Raw genomic sequence first — 26,203 nt, 5'->3', positions numbered from 1 at the left:
CACATACGAGGAATTTGTTTTTGTGACAGAAGCTCCTCAGTACAACAGAATGACAGCGACAGAACATAAAACACATAATGAAAGAATAAAAAATACAAATAAGTAGATAGTGAATGACAATATACAAATTGGCAATTGTAGGCAGGTATATTTACAAAATGCAGTTATGTATGTACATGTATATTATGTGCAAAATTTAAGTGTATACTAAGTATGTGTGTTAGATAAATAAGTGTATGTGTATATAAATATAAAGTGTTTGCAGTTAATTATCTAATGTTAACTACTGAAGCCCTAATGTAAAGTGTGAATTAACAATAAAGAATCTAAACTCTAGGGCATGTTGTAGTCCAGATTAAAATGAAAAAAGAAGTTTGAAAATAAATAGCCTATTAAGTCTAAACATTTAAGTATTTGGCTGTGATGAACACCATTGCAAATCCACAATTCTGAATGGCTATTTAAATACGTTTTAGAAAGTAGCACAGCTGCTTTATTTTTGGGGTTTCCAGAGTAAAAGCTGCTATTTTTCTGCAGTTTAGCTCCATCTGCTGTCAGAGAATGAATGTTTTTTTCATTCAGCACGTCTCTCACATGTTCCCATGTGCTTCTCGTGCATGTTTTTTTTTTTTTTTTACACCAAAGCCATTTGTGTCTTTTAAGCATCATACAGCAGTGTTGTGCATTTTGACCAGCTGATGGGAATAGTATTCTTAAAATGCATTCCAAAGTCTGAATAATTTGTAATATATATAATTATTCACAGGATTTAGAAGTGCCCACGATAACAATATAGTGCATATTAATTACCGTGATATATCGCATCCCCGAATACCCCCGAATGTCTACACAGTAGGGCTGTGCAAAAAATCGAATGCGATTTTCATGCACATCTCATCAGTAAAGACGCTCTTTTAATTAGAAGTATTATCTCCAGCACGTGTGTTCATATCAGGGTTGCCAGGTTTTCACAACAAATCCTGCCCAGTTGCTTCTCAAAACTAGTCCAAAAGTTCGAAGCAACCCCAATACCAATAACGAGATATTTAGCCCCTAAAATGCGAATTTTACCATGACAACCATGCCAAAAAAAACGTATATTTTAACCCCGGGAAGCATTTTTTTTTTTTAAATCTGGGAACCTCCTGGAATCGCGATTAGTTTTGGACTAGTTTTGAGAAGCACCGGGGCAGGATTTGTTCTGAAAACCTGGCAACCCTGATCTGAACACACGTGCTGGAGATAATACTTCTAATTAAAGGAGTGTCTTTACTGATGAGATGTGCATGAAAATCACGTTCGATTTTTTGCACAGCTCTACTACACAGAACTGATTTCAGTCCTAAACAATTACAAATTTGTGAAAATCTGTGTTCATAATAAAATATATTTTTCACAACAGTATTTCCATTCAGTAATCAGAGTTTCTGCAAGTTTTATGAACCTAATTTTACACATCACATCTAAAGTAAAGTTTTCGGTTTAAGAATATTTTCACTGATTGAAGACCAGAAACACAATGAATGTGTAATGCATGTTGTTTCTCACAGGTGTTGTGTGTCTCCATCCTGGTCACAGGCTCTTTCAGCTGAGGTCCAATCAGACGCATGCTGTTCTCCACCGCGTCAAGACAATGATTCAGCATCTTCCCGTCAGCGATGTTTCCACCCGACAGCAGCTCGTCAGTGAAAGTAAACAAGTTCTGTCAAACACAGTGAGATTTAGAGGAATATTCCCGGTCAAACTGAGAAATGCAGAAGCAAGCAGAAAGAGGAAGTAACCTCCAGTAACTGCTCTCCTATCTGATGGCTGTTTGGGCCACGCATAGACTCACAGCTGCTCCTCAACAGCGCCAGTAAAGTCTTCAACTAGAAGAAACACAGAAACCAACTCTAAAGATTTTTAACTAAGTTCTAACAAAATAATCATGAGGAGTCGTTCTACCTTTGCAGGCGTGTCCTCTGTGTCAGACTCAAAGTGGTCGCAGCTCATCTCTGCACACAACAACAAAACAGTTCATTGTTTCCCACATCAGTATCTACACCATGAACACTGATGTGCACATACAAACTGAACACTCACCAGTGCATTTTGATTGGCTATTGCCATAGTTACTGTAACCCTCATGGCATTTACAGCTGTAGCTGCCCTGATGATTGGAGCAGTTGGCGTTTGTGCCACAAACATCAGGAACATCTGTACATTCATCTTTGTCTGTGAGAGAGAGAAGATGGATGAATATCGATTCCTATTATATTATTGTTTTATTTAATAATATTGTTAGAATTTAGATTAGGTGGGCAGACTTGGCCTTTTCAAGTCACAACCAATTCTTCAAGTCAGATCCCAAGTCCTCAAAGAGGATAATTGTGCTTTAGTGATGAACAAGTGCTGTTATTGAGAATTACAGAGGATCAGATGTTGATGTTTTATTGGTTAAAATTGTGTCACCATCATGGAGATCAGTGTTTGCTCTAGTTAGGCTCTTGATTCTTGAGTTTCTGTTTGATCATTCTATGTAGCAATGTGTGAAGTGTTGTGAGACAGAGAGATCAGTATTATGCAGTGAGCAGCTATTAGCTGTTATTTATATGATGAGTCATCAACATCCATCATCTCGACAATGGTAATAATCAACCAACTGCTTCATGCTGCAATGCATGGTTGGTAAAACCATAGAAAAAATTACCATCCTGCACTGCAGTATGAAAAAATGTCACCACTGTTGATGATTTTATATTAAGTGTTCATGTCTAAAAGCCTGAGCCGGTAGAGTTCTTTTTTTTTTTCAACACTGAAGTATTACTCTTTTATTTGTTTAGTGGGACTTTTGTTCAGTAATAGTTGAATGACATTCAATATACTAAAGGGTCACCACCTCATAAACTTCATTCATCATGAGTTATAATCAGAAAGTGTAATCTCCTCTACTACTTCAAGGTTTGATTAGGCAAAGCACAAATGTTTGCTATGAAACAACATGGCAATTATTTAGAAGCAAATTACTTTGAATTATTAAAAGGGTGAAGAGGCCAACTAAATTAAGTGACGTGACATTCAGCCAAGTATGGTGACCCATACTCAGAATTTGTGCTCTGCATTTAACCCACCCAAAGTGCACACACACAGCAGTGAACACACACACACACACCCGGAGCAGTGGGCAGCCATTTATGCTGCAGGATAGATGCTCACCTGTACAGGAGCCGTTCTCATGTTTGAGAAACCCTGGAGAACAGTTGCAGTGGAAGCTGCCAAGTGTGTTAATGCAGCTGCTGTGAACTCCACACACTGAGGAAACACACTCATCCACATCTGCAGCCGACACACACACACACACACAGACAAACGTGTTCACATGTAAAGTAGTTAAATGATAGCAGTTAGAGAGACGCTGGGAAACACATTTATCACTTCATGTGCAAACATCTAAGTGGACTTTGTTAATGATTCCATCAGCCAGACTAAATGAGGTTATGTCGAGGCAACTCATACTGTTTGCAAAGTCTCAATTTACAGCTGTAGCTGCCCTGATGATTGGAGCAGTTGGCGTTTGTGCCACAAACATCAGGAACATCTTTACATTCATCTTTGTCTGTGAGAGAGAGAAGATGGATGAATATCGATTCCTATTATATTATTGTTTTATTTAATAATATTGTTAGAATTTAGATTAGGTGGGCAGACTTGGCCTTTTCAAGTCACAACCAATTCTTCAAGTCAGATCCCAAGTCCTCAAAGAGGATAATTGTGCTTTAGTGATGAACAAGTACTGTTATTGAGAATTACAGAGGATCAGATGTTGATGTTTTATTGGTTAAAATTGTGTCACCATCATGGAGATCAGTGTTTGCTCTAGTTAGGGTCTTGATTCTTGAGTTTCTGTTTGATGTTTCTATGTAGCAATGTGTGAAGTGTTGTGAGACAGAGAGATCAGTATTATGCAGTGAGCAGCTATTAGCTGTTATTTATATGATGAGTCATCAACATCCATCATCTCGACAATGGTAATAATCAACCAGCTGCTTCATGCTGCAATGCATGGTTGGTAAAACCATAGAAAAAATTACCATCCTGCACTGCAGTATGAAAAAATGTCACCACTGTTGATGATTTTATATTAAGTGTTCATGTCTAAAAGCCTGAGCCGGTAGAGTTCTTTTTTTTTTTCAACACTGAAGCATTACTCTTTTATTTGTTTAGTGGGACTTTTGTTCAGTAATAGTTGAATGACATTCAATATACTAAAGGGTCACCACCTCATAAACTTCATTCATCATGAGTTATAATCAGAAAGTGTAATCTCCTCTACTACTTCAAGGTTTGATTAGGCAAAGCACAAATGTTTGCTATGAAACAACATGGCAATTATTTAGGAGCAATTTACTTTGAATTATTAAAAGGGGGAAGAGGCCAACTAAATTAAGTGACGTGACATTCAGCCAAGTATGGTGACCCATACTCAGAATTTGTGCTCTGCATTTAACCCACCCAAAGTGCACACACACAGCAGTAAACACACACACACACACACCCGGAGCAGTGGGCAGCCATTTATGCTGCAGGATAGATGCTCACCTGTACAGGAGCCGTTCTCATGTTTGAGAAACCCTGGAGAACAGATGCAGCGGAAGCTGCCAAGTGTGTTAATGCAGCTGCTGTGAACTCCACACACTGAGGAAACACACTCATCCACATCTGCAGCCGACACACACACACACAGACAAACGTGTTCACATGTAAAGTAGTTAAATGATAGCAGTTAGAGAGACGCTGGGAAACACATTTATCACTTCATGTGCAAACATCTAAGTGGACTTTGTTAATGATTCCATCAGCCAGACTAAACTAAAGTTTTAACAACATGGCACTAATGGTAAACAAACCTAATTTCTGGAAGGTAAACACAGACCTTTAATGAAAAAAGGTGATTTCTGAATTGTAAAGATGTTCTTTGGTTTGATTAACAGCCAAATGAAAAAAGCACTATGAGTGAAGCTGCTCACCTTCACATCCTGAGCCTGTTGTTGGTTCATGAAATCCTGGTGGACAGACGCACATGAAGGAGCCCATGGTGTTCACACACTTCATATCACCTCTGCATTCATGTGTTTTCTCAATACACTCATTGATATCTGTTGGGGGAAGCAGCTGATATTAGTAACAGTATTTAAATCATTGTAGTGGACTCTTTTATCCCATAATCCTCTCTCGTACCCCTACACTCCCCCGATGTTGCTGTGAAATTGGCTGTTATTGATCGAAATCCTTCATTACAGTTGCAGTAGTAACTTCCAGGTGTATTGAAACACTGAACATGATCACCACACAGACCCGGATCTGTCACACACTCATCTATATCTGTAAGACAATCAGAAAGGAAACAGCATTACAAAGTTAAAAGAGAACTACAGTTACGCAAGTTCCCTTGTGTGAGAGACATACAGACAGAAACATATTGTGCTGAAACAAATAAAGTGCTCAGCTGTTGTTTCTTTGTTCGAATCCAATGTAACATTTAAGTGATTCACTAGACACCAAGAACAGACCTGGTCAAGAAAAAGAAAAAACAAGATCTGTATAATTCTCTTCAGGCATCCATAAATCTATTCTTCCATCCATCACAAAAAGTCTCCCGTCAAGCCATTTTAAACTCTTAAACGAAGTTCCAGTCACACCAGACATAATTATATGATTTAAGTACAATATAATCACAAATGTGGCCTCAGCTGAAGGGTGTTGTTAGACACAACCAAGAACAGTTACAATGACTACAGACACAAATGTAAATATATAATATATGCAAATTAATTTGTGATGATAGCAGTTAGAGAGACGCTGGGAAACACATTTATCACTTCATGTGCAAACATCTAAGTGGACTTTGTTAATGATTCCATCAGCCAGACTAAATGAGGTTATGTTGAGGCAACTCGTACTGTTTGCAAAGTCTCCTTTTCTATGACAAACCCAAGATTATCTAAAACATTTGTCAAACATCAGAGCTCACGGCATGAGATGCAATATGTCATAATGCAACTCACCTTGATCTATTTCTGGAGTGACAAATAAACATCCTTTCAATCCGATGTTTTAACATGTTTTGCAAAGGCAAATATAATGTTTTCATTGGTTAGGTGATAAATTAATGGTACCTGCATGCAAAGTCATATTGCAAATTATGTTGAGAAGTAGCATACTACAGTTTCATGGCATATCATTGTTTTTCTTCCTCTGATCTGGTGGCAAGAACTGATTCTGAGAACTTATATTATATGCTTAAAACTGTTAAATGCATCACATGGATATTGGATAGTTATAATCAGGGTCAGGAATTAACTGGGGCTTTGGGGGAAAGCCAACATAATGTATAAAAATCCCTGTGTTTTTATCTAATACAGGCCTTTTTAGTTATAGATATAAGCACAGTTTTAACAACATGGCACTAATGGTAAACAAACCTAATTTCTGGAAGGTAAACACAGACCTTTAATGAAAAAAGGTCATTTCTCAATTGTAAAGATGTTCTTTGGTTTGATTAACAGCCAAATGAAAAAAGCACTATGAGTGAAGCTGCTCACCTTCACATCCTGAGCCTGTTGTTGGTTCATGAAATCCAGGTGGACAGAAGCACAAGAAGGAGCCCATGGTGTTCACACACTTCATATCACCTCTGCATTCATGGGTTTTCTCAATACACTCATTGATATCTGTTGGGGGAAGCAGCTGATATTAGTTACAGTATTTAAATCATAGTAGTGGACTCTTTTATCCCATAATCCTCTCTCGTACCCCTACACTCCCCCGATGTTACTGTGAAACTGGCTGCTGCTGATCGAAATCCTTCATTACAGTTGCAGTAGTAACTTCCAGGTGTATTGAAACACTGAGCGTCATCACCACACAGACCCGGATCTGTCACACACTCATCTATATCTGTAAGACAGTCAGAAAGGAAACAGCATTACAAAGTTAAAAGAGAACTACAGTTACGCAAGTTCCCTTGTGTGAGAGACATACAGACAGAAACATATTGTGCTAAAACAAATAAAGTGCTCAGCTGTTGTTTCTTTGTTCGAATCCAATGTAACATTTAAGTGATTCACTAGACACCAAGAACAGACCTGGTCAAGAAAAAGAAAAAACAAGATCTGTATAATTCTCTTCAGGCATCCATAAATCTATTCTTCCATCCATCACAAAAAGTCTCCCGTCAAGCCATTTTAAACTCTTAAACGAAGTTCCAGTCACACCAGACATAATTATATGATTTAAGTACAATATAATCACAAATGTGGCCTCAGCTGAAGGGTGTTGTTAGACACAACCAAGAACAGTTACAATGACTACAGACACAAATGTAAATATACAGTATTGTTCAAAATAATAGCAGTACAATGTGACTAACCAGAATAATCAAGGTTTTTAGTATATTTTTTATTGCTACGTGGCAAACAAGTTACCAGTAGGTTCAGTAGATTGTCAGAAAACAAACAAGACCCAGCATTCATGATATGCACGCTCTTAAGGCTGTGCAATTGGGCAATTAGTTGAAAGGGGTGTGTTCAAAAAAATAGCAGTGTCTACCTTTGACTGTACAAACTCAAAACTATTTTGTACAAACATTTTTTTTTTCTGGGATTTAGCAATCCTGTGAATCACTAAACTAATATTTAGTTGTATGACCACAGTTTTTTAAAACTGCTTGACATCTGTGTGGCATGGAGTCAACCAACTTGTGGCACCTCTCAGCTGTTATTCCACTCCATGATTATTTAACAACATTCCACAATTCATTCACATTTCTTGGTTTTGCTTCAGAAACAGCATTTTTGATATCACCCCACAAGTTCTCAATTGGATTAAGGTCTGGAGATTGGGCTGGCCACTCCATAACATTAATTTTGTTGGTTTGGAACCAAGACTTTGCCCGTTTACTAGTGTGTTTTCGGTCATTGTCTTGTTGAAACAACCATTTCAAGGGCATGTCCTCTTCAGCATAGGGCAACATGACCTCTTCAAGTATTTTAACATATGCAAACTGATCCATGATCCCTGGTATGCGATAAATAGGCCCAACACCATAGTAGGAGAAACATGCCCATATCATGATGCTTGCACCTCCATGCTTCACTGTCTTCACTGTGTACTGTGGCTTGAATTCAGAGTTTGGGGGTCGTCTCACAAACTGCCTGTGGCCCTTGGACCCAAAAAGAACAATTTTACTCTCATCAGTCCACAAAATGTTCCTCCATTTCTCTTTAGGCCAGTTGATGTGTTCTTTGGCAAATTGTAACCTCTTCTGCACATGCCTTTTTTTTAACAGAGGTACTTTGCGGGGGATTCTTGAAAATAGATTAGCTTCACACAGACGTCTTCTAACTGTCACAGTACTTACAGGTAACTCTAGACTGTCTTTGATCATCCTGGAGGTGATCATTGGCTGAGCCTTTGCCATTCTGGTTATTCTTCTATCCATTTTGATGGTTGTCTTCCATTTTCTTCCACGTCTCTCTGGTTTTGCTCTCCATTTTAAGGCATTGGAGATCATTTTAGCTGAACAGCCTATCATTTTTTGCACCTCTTTATAGGTTTTCCCCTCTCTAATCAACTTTTTAATCAAAGTACGCTGTTCTTCTGAACAATGTCTTGAACGACCCATTTTCCTCAGCTTTCAAATGCATGTTCAACAAGTGTTGGCTTCATCCTTAAATAGGGGCCACCTGATTCACACCTGTTTCTTCACAAAATTGATGACCTCAGTGATTGAATGCCACACTGCTATTTTTTTGAACACATCCCTTTCAACTAATTCAACTAATTGCCCAATTGCACAGCCTTAAGAGCGTGCATATCATGAATGCTGGGTCTCATTTGTTTTCTGAGAATCTACTGAACCTACTGGTAACTTGTTTGCCACGTAGCAATAAAAAAATATACGAAAAACCTTGATTATTCTGGGTAGTCACATTGTACTGCTATTATTTTGAACAATACTGTATAATATATGCAATTTAATTTGTTAAAGTTGTGGATGTTAAAATGCTTAATCATATATAGCATGTGCTGCTATAAAAGGATTGTTTGGATTGTCTAAGAATCACTACCAAGCCAAATAGATTCTGTTTGTTATATCAGTTTTGTGAAAATAAAAGATTGATCATTTTCGTTGGAGAAATCACTTAAAATATTTATTTATTTTTTATTTATAAGTTTATTTGTATAGGGACAGTACAAAAGAAACATTATCCCAGTCAAAACTGGGAAATATGTATTGCACATAGAGTATAGCATAAGCTAATTTGCATCTCAGGTCTCTAGAAAGGCTTTTCTAAAAAAGTTAAAAACAAACTATACTACCAAATTACTCACACAGAACATCCTAATAATATATATGATATTCAAATTACTCACTCACCATTAATATTGCATATAAATGATATTGGAAATTCATTAGAAACATGAGAAAAAAGAAAATATCTACTTGGTTGAATAGACAGCTTTCAAAATGCAAGGCGGGTTTTTTAATCCCCAAATATCATGCGTTAGCTACTTCTCTCACGACGTGTAACTCGTCGTGGGCGCTTTGACGCAGCCATTTTGAGTAATAATTAAAAATAATCAAATGGCATCATTTAAGTTTTCTAGAGAAGGGCCGTATGTCCATTACGGGTTTTAAAGGGTTAACATTAAAATAGTCAGTCGAAGTTGCAATTGAATAAGCTAACTCTGCTAACCTAGCTACAAAAACAATGCAAAATAGCTTATGCTGTGTTATTTGACTTTAGCTGACTGAGTAGCTAGTGTAATAGTAGGTAAAAATCTGACAGACTTTATAATAGCGACAACGATTATGTTATCTTATTATAATATTCATTAATTTATGTAACGTTAAATCATCACACTACCCTCCTGCACCCGCCCTGATTAACACTCCCTTCCTGTTAATCATCTAACTACAGTAACATGCGTACCATTTCTATTACATTCTCCTGCCCAGCCTATCCCTCCTTGATATCACTATCAGACACCTGCACCTCTATATGGGTGCCGCCGGCACCGCCGTGGCTAGTCACGTGCTTTGTTCACCTGTTCTTGCAAAATGTCGTCAGGTACTGTAGGCTTGGAAACGGAAGCTACAGCACTAAACATGTCAGTAGAATTTTTATTTTTTTGGCCCGCAACTTCTCCGCACCCCCCCATTGCGCTTCTGCTTGTTTCTGCACTTAGCCACTGACTGCATCTGACACAAGAAATGGAGGGGGAGGTGTGGAGCCTGTTACAGTTTTTCTCAGTCGATTTGGTGCATTTTTCAAAACAGAAATGAAATTCTCAAAACTACTTGTACAACCTCCACATCATTTAGTCATTTATACACATCATAAAACCAGTTTATCATTCTTTTGAACAAGTTGCGATTGCTTTTGTACATTCATGCAATTGATTACGCACATTTATCTGTTGTTTCCTACATTATCAGTTGCTCATGTCATGTTGCTCAAAATGTATTATATGTATGTATTTAATTATATTATGTAATGTATCATATACTAATGAAGAAAATGTAGATGATAAACCAATGATAAACCATTTCTTTGAAATAGCTCAAAGGTTCATCTCATGAATCTTCAGGAAAGCTTATACTGTATAGACAGAGGACAACACAAGAGTTACAAATTCTGACAAATGACTTATTTTCATCTTTGTGTCCACATTTCTTTTTCACAATGACATTGTAAAGGTTGTTGTTGTTGTTGTTTTTGTTTTTTTGACTGTGACTGTGAATTCTATCCAGTCTCTTTCATTCAATATCCCACATACAGTAATGTGTAAATGTGTACGTTTGAAATGGATATATGGCATACATAAGCATATGGCATATTGTTCAATACAGAGGTTTCCATCAGAACATCCCTCAAGAGTACACTATTATATTGACAATATGACTAAGCAATTTGACTGTCTTATCCATAAACTATGACACAAGGACTTGTCATTCTGATGGCACTGATATGTTCATTGACACAGATATTTATTTTTGAGAGATGAACTCAGGATTTAGAGCAAGAGACTGGCTTTTGCAGGTAATCCATGGTGTTTTGCTATTTGTACGAGTTGTTTTGAGAATTGCACTTACTATTTTGCAAATCTCAAGAATGATTCGAGAAATGTACCAAAGCGACTGAGAAAAACTGTAAGAGATGATTGGGCCAGTCCAGTGTCAGTATGGAAAATTAACTAATGGGCCGCTATCCCTACTTTATGGGCCAGTCGTTGTCCAATAAAAAAAATATATATATATATATATTATATCGACCGGCCCCCAAGTGCGTCGGCCCACCGGGCATTTGCCCGGTTTGCCAGATTACCAGTCCAGCCCTGAATGTAAGTGAGTAATATGATGTAAGTTAGTTTTGTAAATAGTGATTTATGTGACTTCAGTTATTTTTTATTAAACTGAAATTGGAGTAAAGATTTTTTGGAAAACCACATCCTGGCTTCAGTCTTCATTTGCTGCTGAATTGTGTTATACACACATATAGAAACATAAGGAGAACAAGAGATTGATTGGTAGAGTCCTTTACAAATGTAATTAGCCATTAATCGATCAACTGAATAGGGTGATCTATCCTCATTAATCATGCCCTGATTTAAAATGTATGTAAAACTGACATCTGAAAGATGTTTCTAGACATATGCTTTCCAGATCAAGAGATCTTTAACAAACATCTTGCAGACATATGTGTACTATCTGGGATACAGACGTTTACAATTCAAACAACATAATGCATAAATAAAGTCAATTACCAACACATTTCCTTTTAACAAATGTATATCCACTGGAACATCCACTGCATGACGGCAGAAAGAGACCTGGGGGTGACAGGAAAACAATGTAAAATAATGATGTAAAATGACTTACTGTTTTAAAAATTAGTTATTAAAATATGGCTGTATAACATCATTGAATGTGCATGCAATTTGCAGTCAAATCGTAGATTCATCAAATGAAGATTTCGCAGGTCTTCAATATTAAAAAGTTAAGGTTATTGCTTTTAATCGCCTCACTTATTTATATTCTCTTCTGGATAAATTATTTTAGAACTGAATACTTAACCTATTTTGTGTGGTTGAAAGGATTTTAATCTTACAAAAGAAAGAGAAGCAGAGAGCCCCACCAAACTGTAATATGTTAAGCATATTGCTGATTTTTCAAAAGATTCACCACACACGTTCAGCAACATCTTAGGAAAGCGTTAACAGTATGTTTTATCTATGTATGTCTGCAGGCTTTTTGAAGGAATTCCCAAAGAAAACCAGTCTCTAACTGACTACTGTTTCATGTCCTGAAGGTCTTTAGATCTTTCAATAGCACTTGTAGACCCCGTTTCTGCCTACAGGACAAGCTCATACAGGTTCTTCACATTTCCTAAAAACTAGAAAAACATTCAGAAACCGTTGCGATCCTCATCTCAAGTGAGACGTCGCCTCGTTTCTTCGGACTCTATCACCAGTTTGTGAAATACTCCAACCACAAGGTGTCCCTTCTTCCCTAATACAAATGACTCATCCTCAACTGATTTAAGAATGAACAACAGTTGTTCGTCTATAAATAATAACCAGCAAGACTATTACATAAAAACAGATATTCATTTTATTATGTTCCATCTAATCCATAGTAAATACTATAGTGTTTTTGAACCTTACTATAGTGAAGTGTAATATACTGTATATACAGTATTGTTCAAAATAATAGCAGTACAATGTGACTAACCAGAATAATCAAGGTTTTTAGTATATTTTTTATTGCTACGTGGCAAACAAGTTACCAGTAGGTTCAGTAGATTGTCAGAAAACAAACAAGACCCAGCATTCATGATATGCACGCTCTTAAGGCTGTGCAATTGGGCAATTAGTTGAAAGGGGTGTGTTCAAAAAAATAGCAGTGTCTACCTTTGACTGTACAAACTCAAAACTATTTTGTACAAACATTTTTTTTTTTTTTCTGGGATTTAGCAATCCTGTGAATCACTAAACTCATATTTAGTTGTATGACCACAGTTTTTTAAAACTGCTTGACATCTGTGTGGCATGGAGTCAACCAACTTGTGGCACCTCTCAGCTGTTATTCCACTCCATGATTCTTTAACAACATTCCACAATTCATTCACATTTCTTGGTTTTGCTTCAGAAACAGCATTTTTGATATCACCCCACAAGTTCTCAATTGGATTAAGGTCTGGAGATTGGGCTGGCCACTCCATAACATTAATTTTGTTGGTTTGGAACCAAGACTTTGCCCGTTTACTAGTGTGTTTTGGGTCATTGTCTTGTTGAAACAACCATTTCAAGGGCATGTCCTCTTCAGCATAGGGCAACATGACCTCTTCAAGTATTTTAACATATGCAAACTGATCCATGATCCCTGGTATGCAAAATGCAAAATGTATAAATAGGCCCAACACCATAGTAGGAGAAACATGCCCATATCATGATGCTTGCACCTCCATGCTTCACTGTCTTCACTGTGTACTGTGGCTTGAATTCAGAGTTTGGGGGTCGTCTCACAAACTGCCTGTGGCCCTTGGACCCAAAAAGAACAATTTTACTCTCATCAGTCCACAAAATGTTCCTCCATTTCTCTTTAGGCCAGTTGATGTGTTCTTTGGCAAATTGTAACCTCTTCTGCACATGCCTTTTTTTTTAACAGAGGGACTTTGCGGGGGATTCTTGAAAATAGATTAGCTTCACACAGACGTCTTCTAACTGTCACAGTACTTACAGGTAACTCCAGACTGTCTTTGATCATCCTGGAGGTGATCATTGGCTGAGCCTTTGCCATTCTGGTTATTCTTCTATCCATTTTGATGGTTGTCTTCCATTTTCTTCCACGTCTCTCTGGTTTTGCTCTCCATTTTAAGGCATTGGAGATCATTTTAGCTGAACAGCCTATCATTTTTTGCACCTCTTTATAGGTTTTCCCCTCTCTAATCAACTTTTTAATCAAAGTACGCTGTTCTTCTGAACAATGTCTTGAACGACCCATTTTCCTCAGCTTTCAAATGCATGTTCAACAAGTGTTGGCTTCATCCTTAAATAGGGGCCACCTGATTCACACCTGTTTCTTCACAAAATTGATGACCTCAGTGATTGAATGCCACACTGCTATTTTTTTAACACACCCCTTTCAACTAATTCAACTAATTGCCCAATTGCACAGCCTTAAGAGCGTGCATATCATGAATGCTGGGTCTCATTTGTTTTCTGAGAATCTACTGAACCTACTGGTAACTTGTTTGCCACGTAGCAATAAAAAAATATACGAAAAACCTTGATTATTCTGGTTAGTCACATTGTACTGCTATTATTTTGAACAATACTGTATTATAGTATTTACACTTTGTTAATGAATGCTACAGCAAACTAGTATTAGTGAACCAATAAACTTTAGTTTTTACTACAGTAACAGGGACGTAGATTACCCCACTTATCATCACGGAACTTCGTCCCCCGCACTTTTTCGGGCAAATGTGTTCGTATAGAGGTTTTCAAGAGCTGGTGTGAATAAATATAGTTTTAAACTCAAAGAGACAGGATAGTTTGCGAATGACCTGATGTTTTTTCCGGACCAAGAAGGCGAAATAAACATCACGGAGCGCTAAACTCTCCTGCAGTGTGTGTTTCATTCATACTCAAAGCCGGAGGGTGCTCTCACGCAGAGTTTCATACCAGGAAACTCCTAATATGTGCAACAGCGTCCTGCTATCGCTCTATGAAACAGTTGTTTTCGGGTTTTTTTTCAAGTCCAAAAAAATCTCCAGCAGGTGATAAAGTATATGCACAATGCAGTGCTAATTGACAATAGCTGTTTTCTATTTTAATATATTTCAAAATGTTATTTATTGAGATTCCAAAGCTGAATTTTTTTGCATCATTACTCCAGTCACACGATCCTTCAGGAATAATTCTGATATTCTGATTTGCTGCTAAGAAAAAAAAAAGAAAAAGAAAAGAAAAAAAAATCTTATTATGAAAATGTTGAAAACAGCTGAGTAGAAGTTTTTCAGGTTTCTTTGATGAATAGACAGTTCAGAAGAGCAGCATTTATCTGAAATATAAATCTCTTGTAAAATGATGACTTTATCAGCTTTTTATTTCAAATAAATGCTGATCTGTGGATCATCCTATTCATCAAAGAATACTGAAAAAATGTACTTTTTGTATGTTTTTAATATTGATAAACAGCAAATCAGCATATTAAGAATGATTTCTGAAGGATGAGACACTGAAGACTGGAGTAATGATGCTGAAAATACAGCTTGGATCACAGGAATAAATTACATTTTAAAATATATTCAAATAGAACACAGCTATTTTAAATAGTAAAACTATTTTACAATATTACTGCTTTCGCTGTATTCTGGATCAAATAAATGCAGGCTTGGTGAGCAGAAGAGACATCTTAAAAAAAAAAAAAATACTTATAAAACTGTTGATTGGTAGGCTATATAGATTACAGAAATTTTATATTGTAATGTTTTATATTATATTGTAATGGCAGCAAATATATATATATATATATATATATATATATATATATATATATATATATATATATATATATATATATATATATATATATATATATATATATATATATATATACACATGCCCGTAGGCAGGGGGGGGGTTCCATCACTTTTTTTTTTTTTTTTAATGTGATTATTGTCATCATTGTTTTAATCAATGCTTATGACATATATGGTTGCTGTTTCAAATAAATATGATTATTGTAGCTGGACGTACGTGTACGTGTGTGTGCCGCGCGTGCAGTTCAGAGTTCAGAGAGAGTTCGAGAGTTCTTCTCGCAATACACTTTTCAAAGCAACGGTGAAGAAGCATCGCCTCTGAATGATGGGGGGGGGGGTATTTTTATTAAAAGGTTTTCTATATTTTATCCACTCAATTCCACTCACAAAATTATAAAAACACCAAAATATTTGTAATTTATTTTTATAAGTACCTTGTTTGTCTTCCAAAAAGTATGACGCCAACTGTTACTGGATAACAGGAACATATAACTTTGCAAGTAAACTATACAAGTGGCTTTGTTTGTGAGTGTGTGTCGTGTTGGTGCACAATGAACGCGATACTTTGGTACAGTACACGCTTTCGCGTATCTCTGGTTTAAGATTACTCACAACGGAAATGGACGAGAATACTCTTTAAAACAACACACACATATAACGCTCTTACGGTCTCTGACACGCATATTCCCAGAAGTCTGGCTACTAATCCCACTTCAGTATGACACAAAAAGATTCACCACACACGTGAACAGAATAAAACTAAATCTACTCACCCAAAAGAAATGTCCATTTCAGCAACATCTTAGGAAAGCGTTAACAGTATGTTTTATCTATGTATGTCTGCAGGCTTTTTGAAGGAATTCCCAAAGAAAACCAGTCTCTAACTGACTACTGTTTCATGTCCTGAAGGTCTTTAGATCTTTCAATAGCACTTGTAGACCCCGTTTCTGCCTACAGGACAAGCTCATACAGGTTCTTCACATTTCCTAAAAACTAGAAAAACATTCCGAAACCGTTGCGATCCTTATCTCAAGAGAGACGTCTCTTATGGTCACCCTAATTTCAAATAACAAGGAGGTTTTGCAGAAGAATCATAATGTTGTCAGTCTGAATTTGAAATCTGTATTAAGTTCCCTGTATGGTTCCAGCATTAAGTATTAAATAAACCCAGAGTAGCCATGGAGTAATCTACTCCTGCAAAGCCAACTTGGTTATTGTTCTACTAAAATTAACATGCTACTTACTTGGACTTTATTGGTAAGAAATACAAGTTAATTATTATATATGTATTTTTTAGGTTGGACTCCGGGATGCTTCACCTGTGGTGCTCACACAAAGCAAGTGTTCATGTGTGGCAGGCACTGCTTTGTGCAATCACACGGTTGCCTAACTCTTTCAAAGTGCTCATTTTTCCCAGCTTAATTTATCTGTTGTACCCCCTGAGCTTAGCTGCACTGAAAGAGAACAATCCTGGCATAAACCACAAACAATGGTAATTAAAATCCGAATTTTAGCCTTATCTATAAGACTGTATAATCACAATATGTGACATTGTGAAACTTAGACTAAAATCTCAATGTAATTCTGAGATCAGGAGCATCAAAGTTAAATTTCATCCATTTAATTCACCATGATTTCAATATTTGACATGATCTTATTCAGTTCATATTAAAGATATCAAAGTTATATTTTCACAGAATGTGCTTTACATTATGTTGGATAATTTTATGTAGAAACAGTTTTTTTTTTTTTAAGTGCATTCTATGTTTGTAGTTTCAACATTGTCATTCTCTCTAATATTACTTGCATTTGTCTGTCAGGGTGTAAAACCAGGCCCCATCAATGCCATGGTCATCACAAGACCAGTAGCAAATCGTACTACACAAGGTGGAGTGAGGTAAGTTCAGCAACCATTTTTTTTTTCTTTAGTACAAGGATGCTGAGGACAAAGATAACTTGTTTAACAGCATAAGGTCTTGCAATGAAATGCAGCAGTGTTCTTATGCATTTAAAAAAATACAGAGTATAAAAAGTATAGATATAGTAATTAGAGCTATAACAAATGTAATGTTAGCAACAACAATTTTCAAGCTAAACATTCCCCTACAGAAGTGGACTCTATAGAGGGATGGTGGGCCTTTTACCAGATCCATGCATGTTTAGAGTTGAGGAGGCATACGCAGAATTCAACCTTGAGGACAAGCCACTTGTTACCACCATGAACATGTCACCTGACAAGCCACTTATAGAAAGTGCATTCGGGTTGGTCCAGGAAGGAAGCGTGTTGTCCTACCAGCAGCCTGTCTTAACATCACGGTACATCACACTACATGATGCCCCATCAACTCCACCTTTGCCTCTTGAAGGACATCATCTTGCTCCATCTAAATGCATGTTTGTTTGCACTGGGGAGGAGCTCTTACACCTTCAAAGTCTAAACACACCATTAGATATGGCTAAGAAAATTGAAGAGGCAACACGCGAGCAAAGCTCTTGTCCTGACTGGCATCAGCTTCGCAGATCAAGAGTAACAGCTTCCAGGTTTCGGGAGATAAGTCATGTCAGAGGCCTGGGCTCTGCAGAGTCCCTCGCAGAGCGAATAGTAAGGACGAAAGAACCTGAGATACTTTGATCTCCTGAGAAACAGACAATACAAACATACACGAGCATCTTCGAGACACCCCACAGAGTGGAGGAGCAGGAGACCTCCTCCCCTTCTGGCCATTTGTTTCATTTTAAATCCCTTCTTCCTTCTACTCAGTCTGCTCAAAATGATTACATGAAAATATCAATGCAAGTGAACTAAAACTCATGTCTAGTGTCATTGGAAATGTCTCAGTGCAACTGGTACAATGGTCTCACTCTCACAAAAGTAGATTAGAAGATAATACAGATCTGAAGAGTCAAGAGAGATCTTGATTACTGTGATGGGAGTGTCCTTTCCTTGGGACCTGAGTTAATGCAAATTCCAATTGTTAGTTTCTGTCTTCATCTCGGGGGATGTTTGTCTTGGTCTGAGGTATTTAAAGGATTGCAGCAAAAGGATCAGGGCGATTTCTGTAGCCAGAAAGCCCGTAGTGTGTTGTGTGTCTCTTCACTTCATACTATGTATTTTCTAAGGTCAGGTATGCATATTTTACTTTTAGATTCATCTTTGAGAATTTGATGTTTTGTATTGATATGATTTGATGTGTTTCAATTGGATATGTAATTGGCAAAATACATATCTACCTGACTGTTAATAAATTGTTACATTTTGATTCTATTCTGTCTTACTCTGTAATTATTGACTGTAATTATTGATAGTAGATTACGTTGTATCCTTGTTAGCAACATGAGCACCCGAATGAATGAGTTAATATAAAAATAGAGTTAACTAGAATAATCAAATGTCAGAAGAATATTAATTAAAAAGGCATACAACCAATTTGCATTTCAACCTAAATTCGAGGTCATACTAAAATGGAATCAGATTAAATAATAAAATGGAGTCAGATTTGAGTTTAACCTAAAATGAATAACTACGCGCTGAAAGACAGAACACGCAGGAAACCTTCATCCAGCACCGGATACCTTCCTTGGGCCGAGTGTCTGGACCTTACAGAATCATCAGAGGAAGCCGACAGACGGCAGAGATGAGAAGAGTGCTGAAATGGAGTCGGAGGTAACCGTGGAATACAGCAAACTGAAAAATGTTAACTACTCACCCTGTGGTTTAATCATCCATCCAAATGCTCCCTGGCTTGGTGCATCCCCTGATGGTGTGGTCTTTGATCCAACTGACAGTCCTCAATTTGGACTTGTTGAAATTAAATGTCCTAATGTCAAAAACATTATTGACTGCAAATATATGCAAATGGACAATGGGTTTCTCACCCTAAAAAAGGGCCATGCATACTATTACCAAGTGCAGGGACAGCTACTGGTCTCAGGAATGCAGTGGTGTGATTTCATGCTGTGGGCCCAGGAGGATTATTTTGTCCAGCGTATCTACAGTGACACTTCAGCGCACAAATTTATTAGAGAGAAGGTGGATTATTTTTACTTTTACACATACATGCCTAAATACTTGTCAATGAAACAGTAACTGAAATTAGAGAAAGAGAAATTACATCTGTAAAACAACACTCAAACCTGTTAATAAATGTTTATTTGTATGATGTCTGTTTCTTATGTTCAATTCCATTCTCTTATTTGTACAGTTTCATTTACAGTAAATTTCATTTATCTTTCTTCTCATACGTTTTTTTTAAATAAACCGATTCAGAGTTAACTTAAAAAATGGCAATGAAATAGTAACAGTTAAAGCAGTGATCCTCAAATCTGGGTCGCGAGATCCACTTTCCTGCAGAGTTTCGTGGTAACCATAATCAAACACACCTGTCTGTGATTTTCTAATGATCCTAAAGACATTGATTAGCATGCAGGAAAGTGGATCTCGTAACCCAGATTTGAGGATCACTGAGTCAAAGTAAGCCATAAATGTGAAATAGCATACAAGTACTCAAGATAAACAGTCATATAAGAGTTGATCTCATTTGATCCATGTCTTCACTAATGCCTTGTTTTGATAATTTGACAACAGACATGCAACTGTAAAAAGTTGATTAATGTTAACACTTTGGGAAAGTGTGATGACACAATCAAAAAGTTTGTTTTGTTTAATCCTCCTGATGACTCGTTCCACATGCACACGCAGTCTTGCTATTGCCTGTGTTTCTTTCACCTGGTGTGCTGGCATCTGCTTTAACCTGGAGAGAAACGGTGGACAGTACACTTTGCAACTGACACAGTCACTAATCAGAAAGCCTTTATCAACCATAACTGCCATGTCTTCTGTCAGTCTTTTTGTTATCCCACACTGTTTAAAGAGCTCCCTGTCACTCATTGACCCAGCATAAAGCTGAGAGACAAATGTCACTGGTCCATGAGGAGCTATTCCAATGAGGCATTTCATTGTGCAGTGAGATTTGTAATTTGAGTACATTTCACTTTGGAGTAGTGGTTAGGACAGTATTTGACATCTGATCTCAGTGCAGTCAATGATGACCTGTGTGTCTGGGAAATCCGTGAACTCTTCAAGGAGGTTAGATTTCACATCAGCTGCTGAAAGCCACACACACACTGATCCCAGCAGTGTATAGAGGTAGTTTGTCCACGTCGAAATTATTCTGCTCACTGTGGAAGGATGCATATGAAATCGGTGTGCCAGGTCTCTCTCCTTTAAACCAACTGACAGGTAGATAAGGAAAAGAAAAAACTCATCGATTGGCTGCAGCAGCTGTCTCTGGAAAAGTAAAACATGCGTGAAAGGTAAGTTAAGTGTATAAAAACATATAGATAACACATTGTAAATACTGCCCTGTACTGTGTTCTGTAAATGTACAGTCACACTTATCGTGTGCATGCAAGTATATAACCTACCTCTGATGGTGGCAGTACACGTGTGATATCTTCATGCTTTCTAGCAGCAGATTTCGATATAGACACACGAATGATTTTGTGCATGGATGGCTCGATTAGCCACCAGAATGACATCAGGTGACGGTAGCTGGGAAACCTGTAAGCAGAAGTCTTATACTGAATACATTTACAAATTGTTTACATACATCTAAAACTGAGTATATGTAATCACATCTAAATGTAAGATTCTACCAATGTTTAGAATTACCTTGTGTAAAATCTGATGTCCTCATCTGAGCCGAAAAACCGCTCCAATCCAAAATCACGCTGAACGTGTAGCTCATGTAGCTGTTTTTTCAGCTCCTCCACTTCATTAGAGAGTTCGTCTACTTTAGCACATGCCAGGTCTAATGAAGAAGGCTCAGGAATGCTACAGTAATCATGATCCATTGTTACATCCATGGGTACGGGTTCAGCGGATACCACTTCAGCAGGCCTCTCTCTCCTCTCCCACACACTGGGCCGCAGTGCTTTAACTGTGTAATTATTCCAGGCAAAGAGCACTGGCACAGCGCAAGTTACCAACTTTCTCCGTGCCTCTGGTGTTTGCGGTTCACTAAACTGATCAATGCTAAAATGTTTACTGCAAACCTTAGAATTGCTGGTAGGACAAAAATCGTCTCGGCTTATGTTCACAAGCAACCATTTTCTAAGGTCGACATCTGCAGGAAAACTGAAAACTTAAAGTTCCGTTGAACTTTGCAGAAGATGTACATAGCGGAACACAACAGTGTGCGCTGTATACCTTCTCCTGTCTCTGAAATCTATAAACACACTTTTTTTCGTAACATTTTATCCAAACGCCAAAACAATGGCCGACAACCGGAACTCAGCGAGCCCTATTACTTCAAAGCGGAAGTACGTCACGAATCTACGTGCAAGTAGTGCATTGAGACAAGTGAAGCCCATTTTTAGCGTTTTTTTAGCACTTCCGTTTCTGACGCGCAGACTCAAACTAAGCTTGATGACGTCAGCAACCTGTCTGACAGATGCAAATCTTCTAGTAGCTGTGCGTGCAAACTGCCATCGTTAATCTTGCAGAGACGGTGAGCTTGAGCGGGAAGTTCTTTGGCGTGAGTGAGCAGGAGTAAGTATTCTGATTAATTATTTTGTATAGTATTTTAAAATGTAACGCCAGTACGCCATATTAAGTTAATTGCCTGCGAGCTTCTCCTCCTGTCTGTACGGTAATGCGACAGAGAGTTGAGTGGTTATGACGCAATCGTTAGCCTATTTTTACAAAAACTGTTTCTACGGGGCCATAATGTAACATAGAAGGTAATGGAGCCCTTTATACATTGTCGTGTATCTTTAGAAATAAATAATGGACAAACGGAGTCTTTAAACGCCTCAGATGTAAAGTTATTCGCTGTCAAAGTGACGCCAAAATGAATGGGAATCAATGGGAATGCTAACGCAAGTGAAGTTCTGCTACAAGATCGCGGCACGCAGCCGACTTCAACTTCCGGTCGACTTCCTTGCCACCTGGCGAATACACGTCAGCACCGACCGCGGGGGCGCGCACGCAGCACAGTGTTGCCAGACATACGATAATTATCGTATTTGTACAATAAGTTTTACCTCTGTACGATTATATGATCAATAATGAAAAAAAATCCAGTAATGTACGATAATTTCAGAATTTTATGAAAATTTAAATTATGGTAGTTGCAGTCATAGGGCTTCTTTACTCATACACGAAATCGGCTCATTACAGACACACTAAATGCGTTCGTGTGCACCTGAGGGTGTGTTAAGAGAGTGCCCTGCTTTAAAGCCAACGAGCACTGTTGCGCTCAAAGACAGCAAGAACTTCTTCAACATCTGGCAACACGCAGGATTGCGATGACAGCGGCTCAGAGGTGGAGTTAACTGCACCACGGAAAAACAGCTAAATTCCTTCTTCACTAGACGCGACAAAGCAAGTGTTAAAAATAATGTTAATATGAGTTTATATGCGCTGCGACGCAGACAGTCACTGAAAATAATGGGATAGTATTTTGTCTCACTGCTTCCGTCCAACAATAGCTACGCCTTGTTATCTGTGATTGCAATCCGTCAAATTTTTATCCTTTTTGCTTCTTCCTCATATATAAGCGTGATTTGAACTCGAATAACATTCCGTAGTCCAGAAACTTTCTTTAGGTAAAGTTTAATAACAAAATTAACTGGAAAAATGTTACACGGTCAAAAAACTGTTTCGCTTCAATATTGCATCACAAAAAAAAAACTAACGGCCCTGGCCGGAAATGACATCATTGTCAATATGAAATATAATGCACATATTCAATTATTTACTTTTATAATTATTTACAATTCTTAACACACAATTATTTATTTATTCCACATCTATATAAAAAAAATAAATAAATAAAATGAATAACATATGGCTCTTACACATCCGGCCCCTAATTGGCTGGGCAGGACACCAAACAATTATTATAAACATTAATACTAAGAGCCCTTAAACTTGGACATTTATGCATAAGAAATAGCTACTTAGTTCTTCCACATGTTTCTTTCATTATCTTTACTCTTGATAGTTCCTTGTTAGTCCTCATGCTTAAATTGCTTCTTGAATTAAGCACAATTTATTTACAGGTCTCTCCAGTACATTTGTTTTGGTCTTTAACTTTACACGGCATACAGTTCCACTGGAGTCTGGTATGGTCTGAATTACTCTTCCCATTATCCATGAATTGCGAGGGGAAGAACTGTCCACAACTAGAACCACATCGCCAGTTTCAAAGTTCCTTTTTAATTTTGACCATTTACTGCGTTCTTGTAGAATGGGCAGGTACTCATGAGTCCATCTGCTCCAGAACAAATCAGCAAGGTATTGGATTTGCCTCCAACGTTTTCTCGCATATTGGTCCTCCTTATTAAAAATACCTGGTGGTAAGCTGGGTTGAGTTTTCAACAACAATAAGTGGTTAGGTGTCAGAGGCTCAAGGTCATTTGGATCTTCTGAGGTACTAGTTATTGGTCTGTTGTTGACAATGCTTTCCACCTCGCACATGATGGTATGAAGACTGTCATCAATAATAGTCTGTTCCTTTAAGAGTGCGTCCAGTATCTTTCTTACAGTACGGATTTGACGCTCCCAAACCCCACCTTGATGAGAAGCAGCTGGACTGTTGAAGATCCATTTAATCCCTCTCTGTAGCATGGTGTTTCCAATTTTGTTATGGTCCAGGTTCCTCAGTGCTTCTCGCAATTCTCTTTCTGCGCCGACAAAATTTGTTCCATTGTCTGAGCGCATGACTGACACCTGTCCTCTTCTACTTATAAAACGTCTCAAAGCGTTTATGCATGAATCAGTGTTCAAACTATCTGCTATCTCAATTTGTACTGCTCTGATTGTTAGGCAAGTGAACAACACTCCATACCTTTTTACAGTACTCCGACCCCGTTTTATGTCGAAGGGTCCAAAGTAATCTACGCCCACGTTCGTGAAAGGGGTTTTATTAGGTAGCAAGCGGTCTTCTGGCAAGCTTGCCATTTTTTGCTCACCAACTCTTCAATGGGCTAGTTGCATATCTCCGCCATCTTGGATTTCCGGTCTTGCGAGTGTGTGCGTAGGTATTTCCGGCTGTGCTTAAAGTCAGTGCAGAGAACCAGAGAAGTCCAAATATTACCTTCTATATGTTTACAGGATTTATAATATCACTTCATATGCAAATAAGATATACACTGCTATTATGACTATACTACAAAAGTTAACTGAGCCAGTGGATTTGAAACCTGTGTATGTTTCGGTCCTGTTGAATTAAATACACTAATGTTCACTATTGTTCACGAGATGAAAGTTTAACTCATGGTGTGTATACACAGCTATATAATGTATTTTATCTTACCAAATATGTAAATGTACAAATTACTTATTTCTTGAAGATGTTTGCATTGTTGTTATTATTATTTTTTATATTAAATATTTACCTCGTGAGACGTGGGCTGTGATTTATCTTCAGAAGTATCCATTTCTCAATTGTACACATACATCAGTCCGTTTTATCGTTATTTTCACCAAGATTATTTTACACAGTAAAAATATGTGACTTTTAATATCTGTTTAATCTGATAATTAATGCAAAACAATAACAATGGCTACTCGTAGACAGATAATGATTTATGCTGCAGATCTTTCACAAAACAAATAACCAGATAAAAACACACATGACTGCAAACAGCGATCTTTTATTTAAGGCAAACCTACCATAATTATACTACGTTTAATTGTATAGTTAGTTATAAATTATGTTATCAAATAAAGTTAATAAAACGCTTTATCAGAAATCTCTGTGCGTCTTGTTTGACAGTCAGAAACATTTATCTTACATAACAGAACAAAACCAGCTCTTCGAAAATGAAAAGTATTGCATATTTGAGAGGTTAGTGTTTGAAAAAAGAAATCCCTGTGGACCTGAACTGACGCTGATCCACATAATCAACAGAAGAATAAAGCAATCTCCGCGTTGTATCTTGATGAATTTCCACACAGAGGTACGCAAAATATAGGGAGGATGTTTCCCCATGTTTTTGATATACCACTATGGGCTGTTAAATTTGAAAATCTTTAATTATATACATCTAGCCAAGTTTCATATGTAAGTTTCCCTTACAGTCAATGCGAGCGTCGCAAGACCGGAAATAAGTACGCACACACTCGCGTCGCTGAAGCTCACCGGCGCCATCTTGTGCAACTAGCCCATTGAGTCTGCGACAAACTGCACATTTATGGATAAGTTTTCGAATTGCTGAATTGGCTTGGGGATCCAGAATTTTTGTCTGAGAATAGATAACATGTAGTTTCGACCACAGTGTCCACATCTTTGATGATTATCATTTAAAATGAGAGTTGAAATCTTGGAGCATTTTGAGAGGATTGCGGGATGTCTGGATTCCTCTGGCATGGCTGCTCTGTTGAGCCTACCTCCCACTCTTAGTATCCCATCCTGAAGTACAGGGTCAAGCTTGAACAACTTACTTCGTTTCTTAACAGGAATATTCTTTCTCAGAGCCTCAATTTCATCCTGAAACTGTTGTTTTTGACTGAATTGAATGAGCTGAATTTCTGCTTGGTTCAGGTTTTCCAGGCTCAATGACCTTTTCTCCATTGTTGATCTGTATTTTTGCATTTGCTCCTGTAG

The 26,203-nt window shown here is 37.6% G+C and overlaps 3 protein-coding genes across 4 annotated transcripts in view; 1 reads left to right on the top strand and 2 right to left on the bottom strand.

Moving 5' to 3' along the window:
• The window catches only part of LOC113100068 (adhesion G protein-coupled receptor E1-like), a 28,644-nt gene extending 11,823 nt beyond the window's left edge, over nucleotides 1–16,821 (bottom strand). The window contains exons 1-12 of the mRNA XM_026264936.1: nucleotides 16,364–16,821; nucleotides 11,809–11,874; nucleotides 6,793–6,936; nucleotides 6,582–6,710; nucleotides 5,218–5,361; nucleotides 5,007–5,135; nucleotides 4,579–4,698; nucleotides 3,196–3,315; nucleotides 2,083–2,214; nucleotides 1,945–1,994; nucleotides 1,782–1,868; nucleotides 1,549–1,702 (exon numbers count right to left, since the gene is read on the bottom strand). Coding sequence (XP_026120721.1) covers nucleotides 1,549–1,702; nucleotides 1,782–1,868; nucleotides 1,945–1,994; nucleotides 2,083–2,214; nucleotides 3,196–3,315; nucleotides 4,579–4,698; nucleotides 5,007–5,135; nucleotides 5,218–5,361; nucleotides 6,582–6,710; nucleotides 6,793–6,936; nucleotides 11,809–11,874; nucleotides 16,364–16,391 — 1,303 coding nt within the window. The 5' untranslated portion in view covers nucleotides 16,392–16,821. The remainder of the gene's footprint in view (nucleotides 1–1,548; nucleotides 1,703–1,781; nucleotides 1,869–1,944; nucleotides 1,995–2,082; nucleotides 2,215–3,195; nucleotides 3,316–4,578; nucleotides 4,699–5,006; nucleotides 5,136–5,217; nucleotides 5,362–6,581; nucleotides 6,711–6,792; nucleotides 6,937–11,808; nucleotides 11,875–16,363) is intronic.
• A 65-nt stretch (nucleotides 16,822–16,886) lies between these two features.
• On the top strand, nucleotides 16,887–18,296 carry LOC113100067 (uncharacterized). Of its 2 annotated transcripts, XM_026264935.1 has the most exons (3): nucleotides 16,887–17,082; nucleotides 17,411–17,487; nucleotides 17,700–18,296. In XM_026264935.1, exons 1-3 carry the CDS (start codon nucleotides 17,080–17,082, stop codon nucleotides 18,220–18,222), a joined length of 603 nt encoding a protein of 200 aa, XP_026120720.1. In that variant the 5' UTR covers nucleotides 16,887–17,079; the 3' UTR covers nucleotides 18,223–18,296. The 2 variants fall into 2 exon arrangements, with proteins under 2 accessions (XP_026120720.1, XP_026120719.1); XM_026264934.1 differs by lacking the exon at nucleotides 16,887–17,082 and having other exon boundaries at nucleotides 17,344–17,487.
• A 1,813-nt stretch (nucleotides 18,297–20,109) lies between these two features.
• Nucleotides 20,110–21,837, bottom strand: LOC113100069 (uncharacterized). Its single transcript, XM_026264937.1, has 3 exons — nucleotides 21,262–21,837; nucleotides 21,015–21,150; nucleotides 20,110–20,877 (listed from the first exon to the last, which is right to left on the bottom strand). The coding sequence occupies exons 1-3, from the start codon at nucleotides 21,453–21,455 to the stop codon at nucleotides 20,596–20,598; spliced, it is 612 nt and encodes a 203-aa protein (XP_026120722.1). The 5' UTR covers nucleotides 21,456–21,837; the 3' UTR covers nucleotides 20,110–20,595.
• Between the last annotated feature and the right edge of the window lie 4,366 nt (nucleotides 21,838–26,203).

This window comes from Carassius auratus, unplaced genomic scaffold, assembly GCF_003368295.1.
Source record: "Carassius auratus strain Wakin unplaced genomic scaffold, ASM336829v1 scaf_tig00217156, whole genome shotgun sequence".
NCBI lineage: Eukaryota > Metazoa > Chordata > Actinopteri > Cypriniformes > Cyprinidae > Carassius > Carassius auratus.
This window is presented reverse-complemented; position numbering and strand designations above follow the sequence as displayed.

Bases quoted from the DNA above. Each gene is read 5' to 3' on its own strand.
- LOC113100069 (XM_026264937.1), bottom strand. From the start codon at position 21,455: ATGGATGTAACAATGGATCATGATTACTGTAGCATTCCTGAGCCTTCT. The intron at 21,151-21,261 runs GTAATTCTAAAC...TTCTGCTTACAG, and splicing joins GACATCAGATTTTACACAAG to GTTTCCCAGCTACCGTCACC. The intron at 20,878-21,014 runs GTAGGTTATATA...TTACTTTTCCAG, and splicing joins GTGTACTGCCACCATCAGAG to AGACAGCTGCTGCAGCCAAT.
- LOC113100067 (XM_026264934.1), top strand. From the start codon at position 17,354: ATGTTTGTAGTTTCAACATTGTCATTCTCTCTAATATTACTTGCATTT. The intron at 17,488-17,699 runs GTAAGTTCAGCA...ATTCCCCTACAG, and splicing joins ACTACACAAGGTGGAGTGAG to AAGTGGACTCTATAGAGGGA.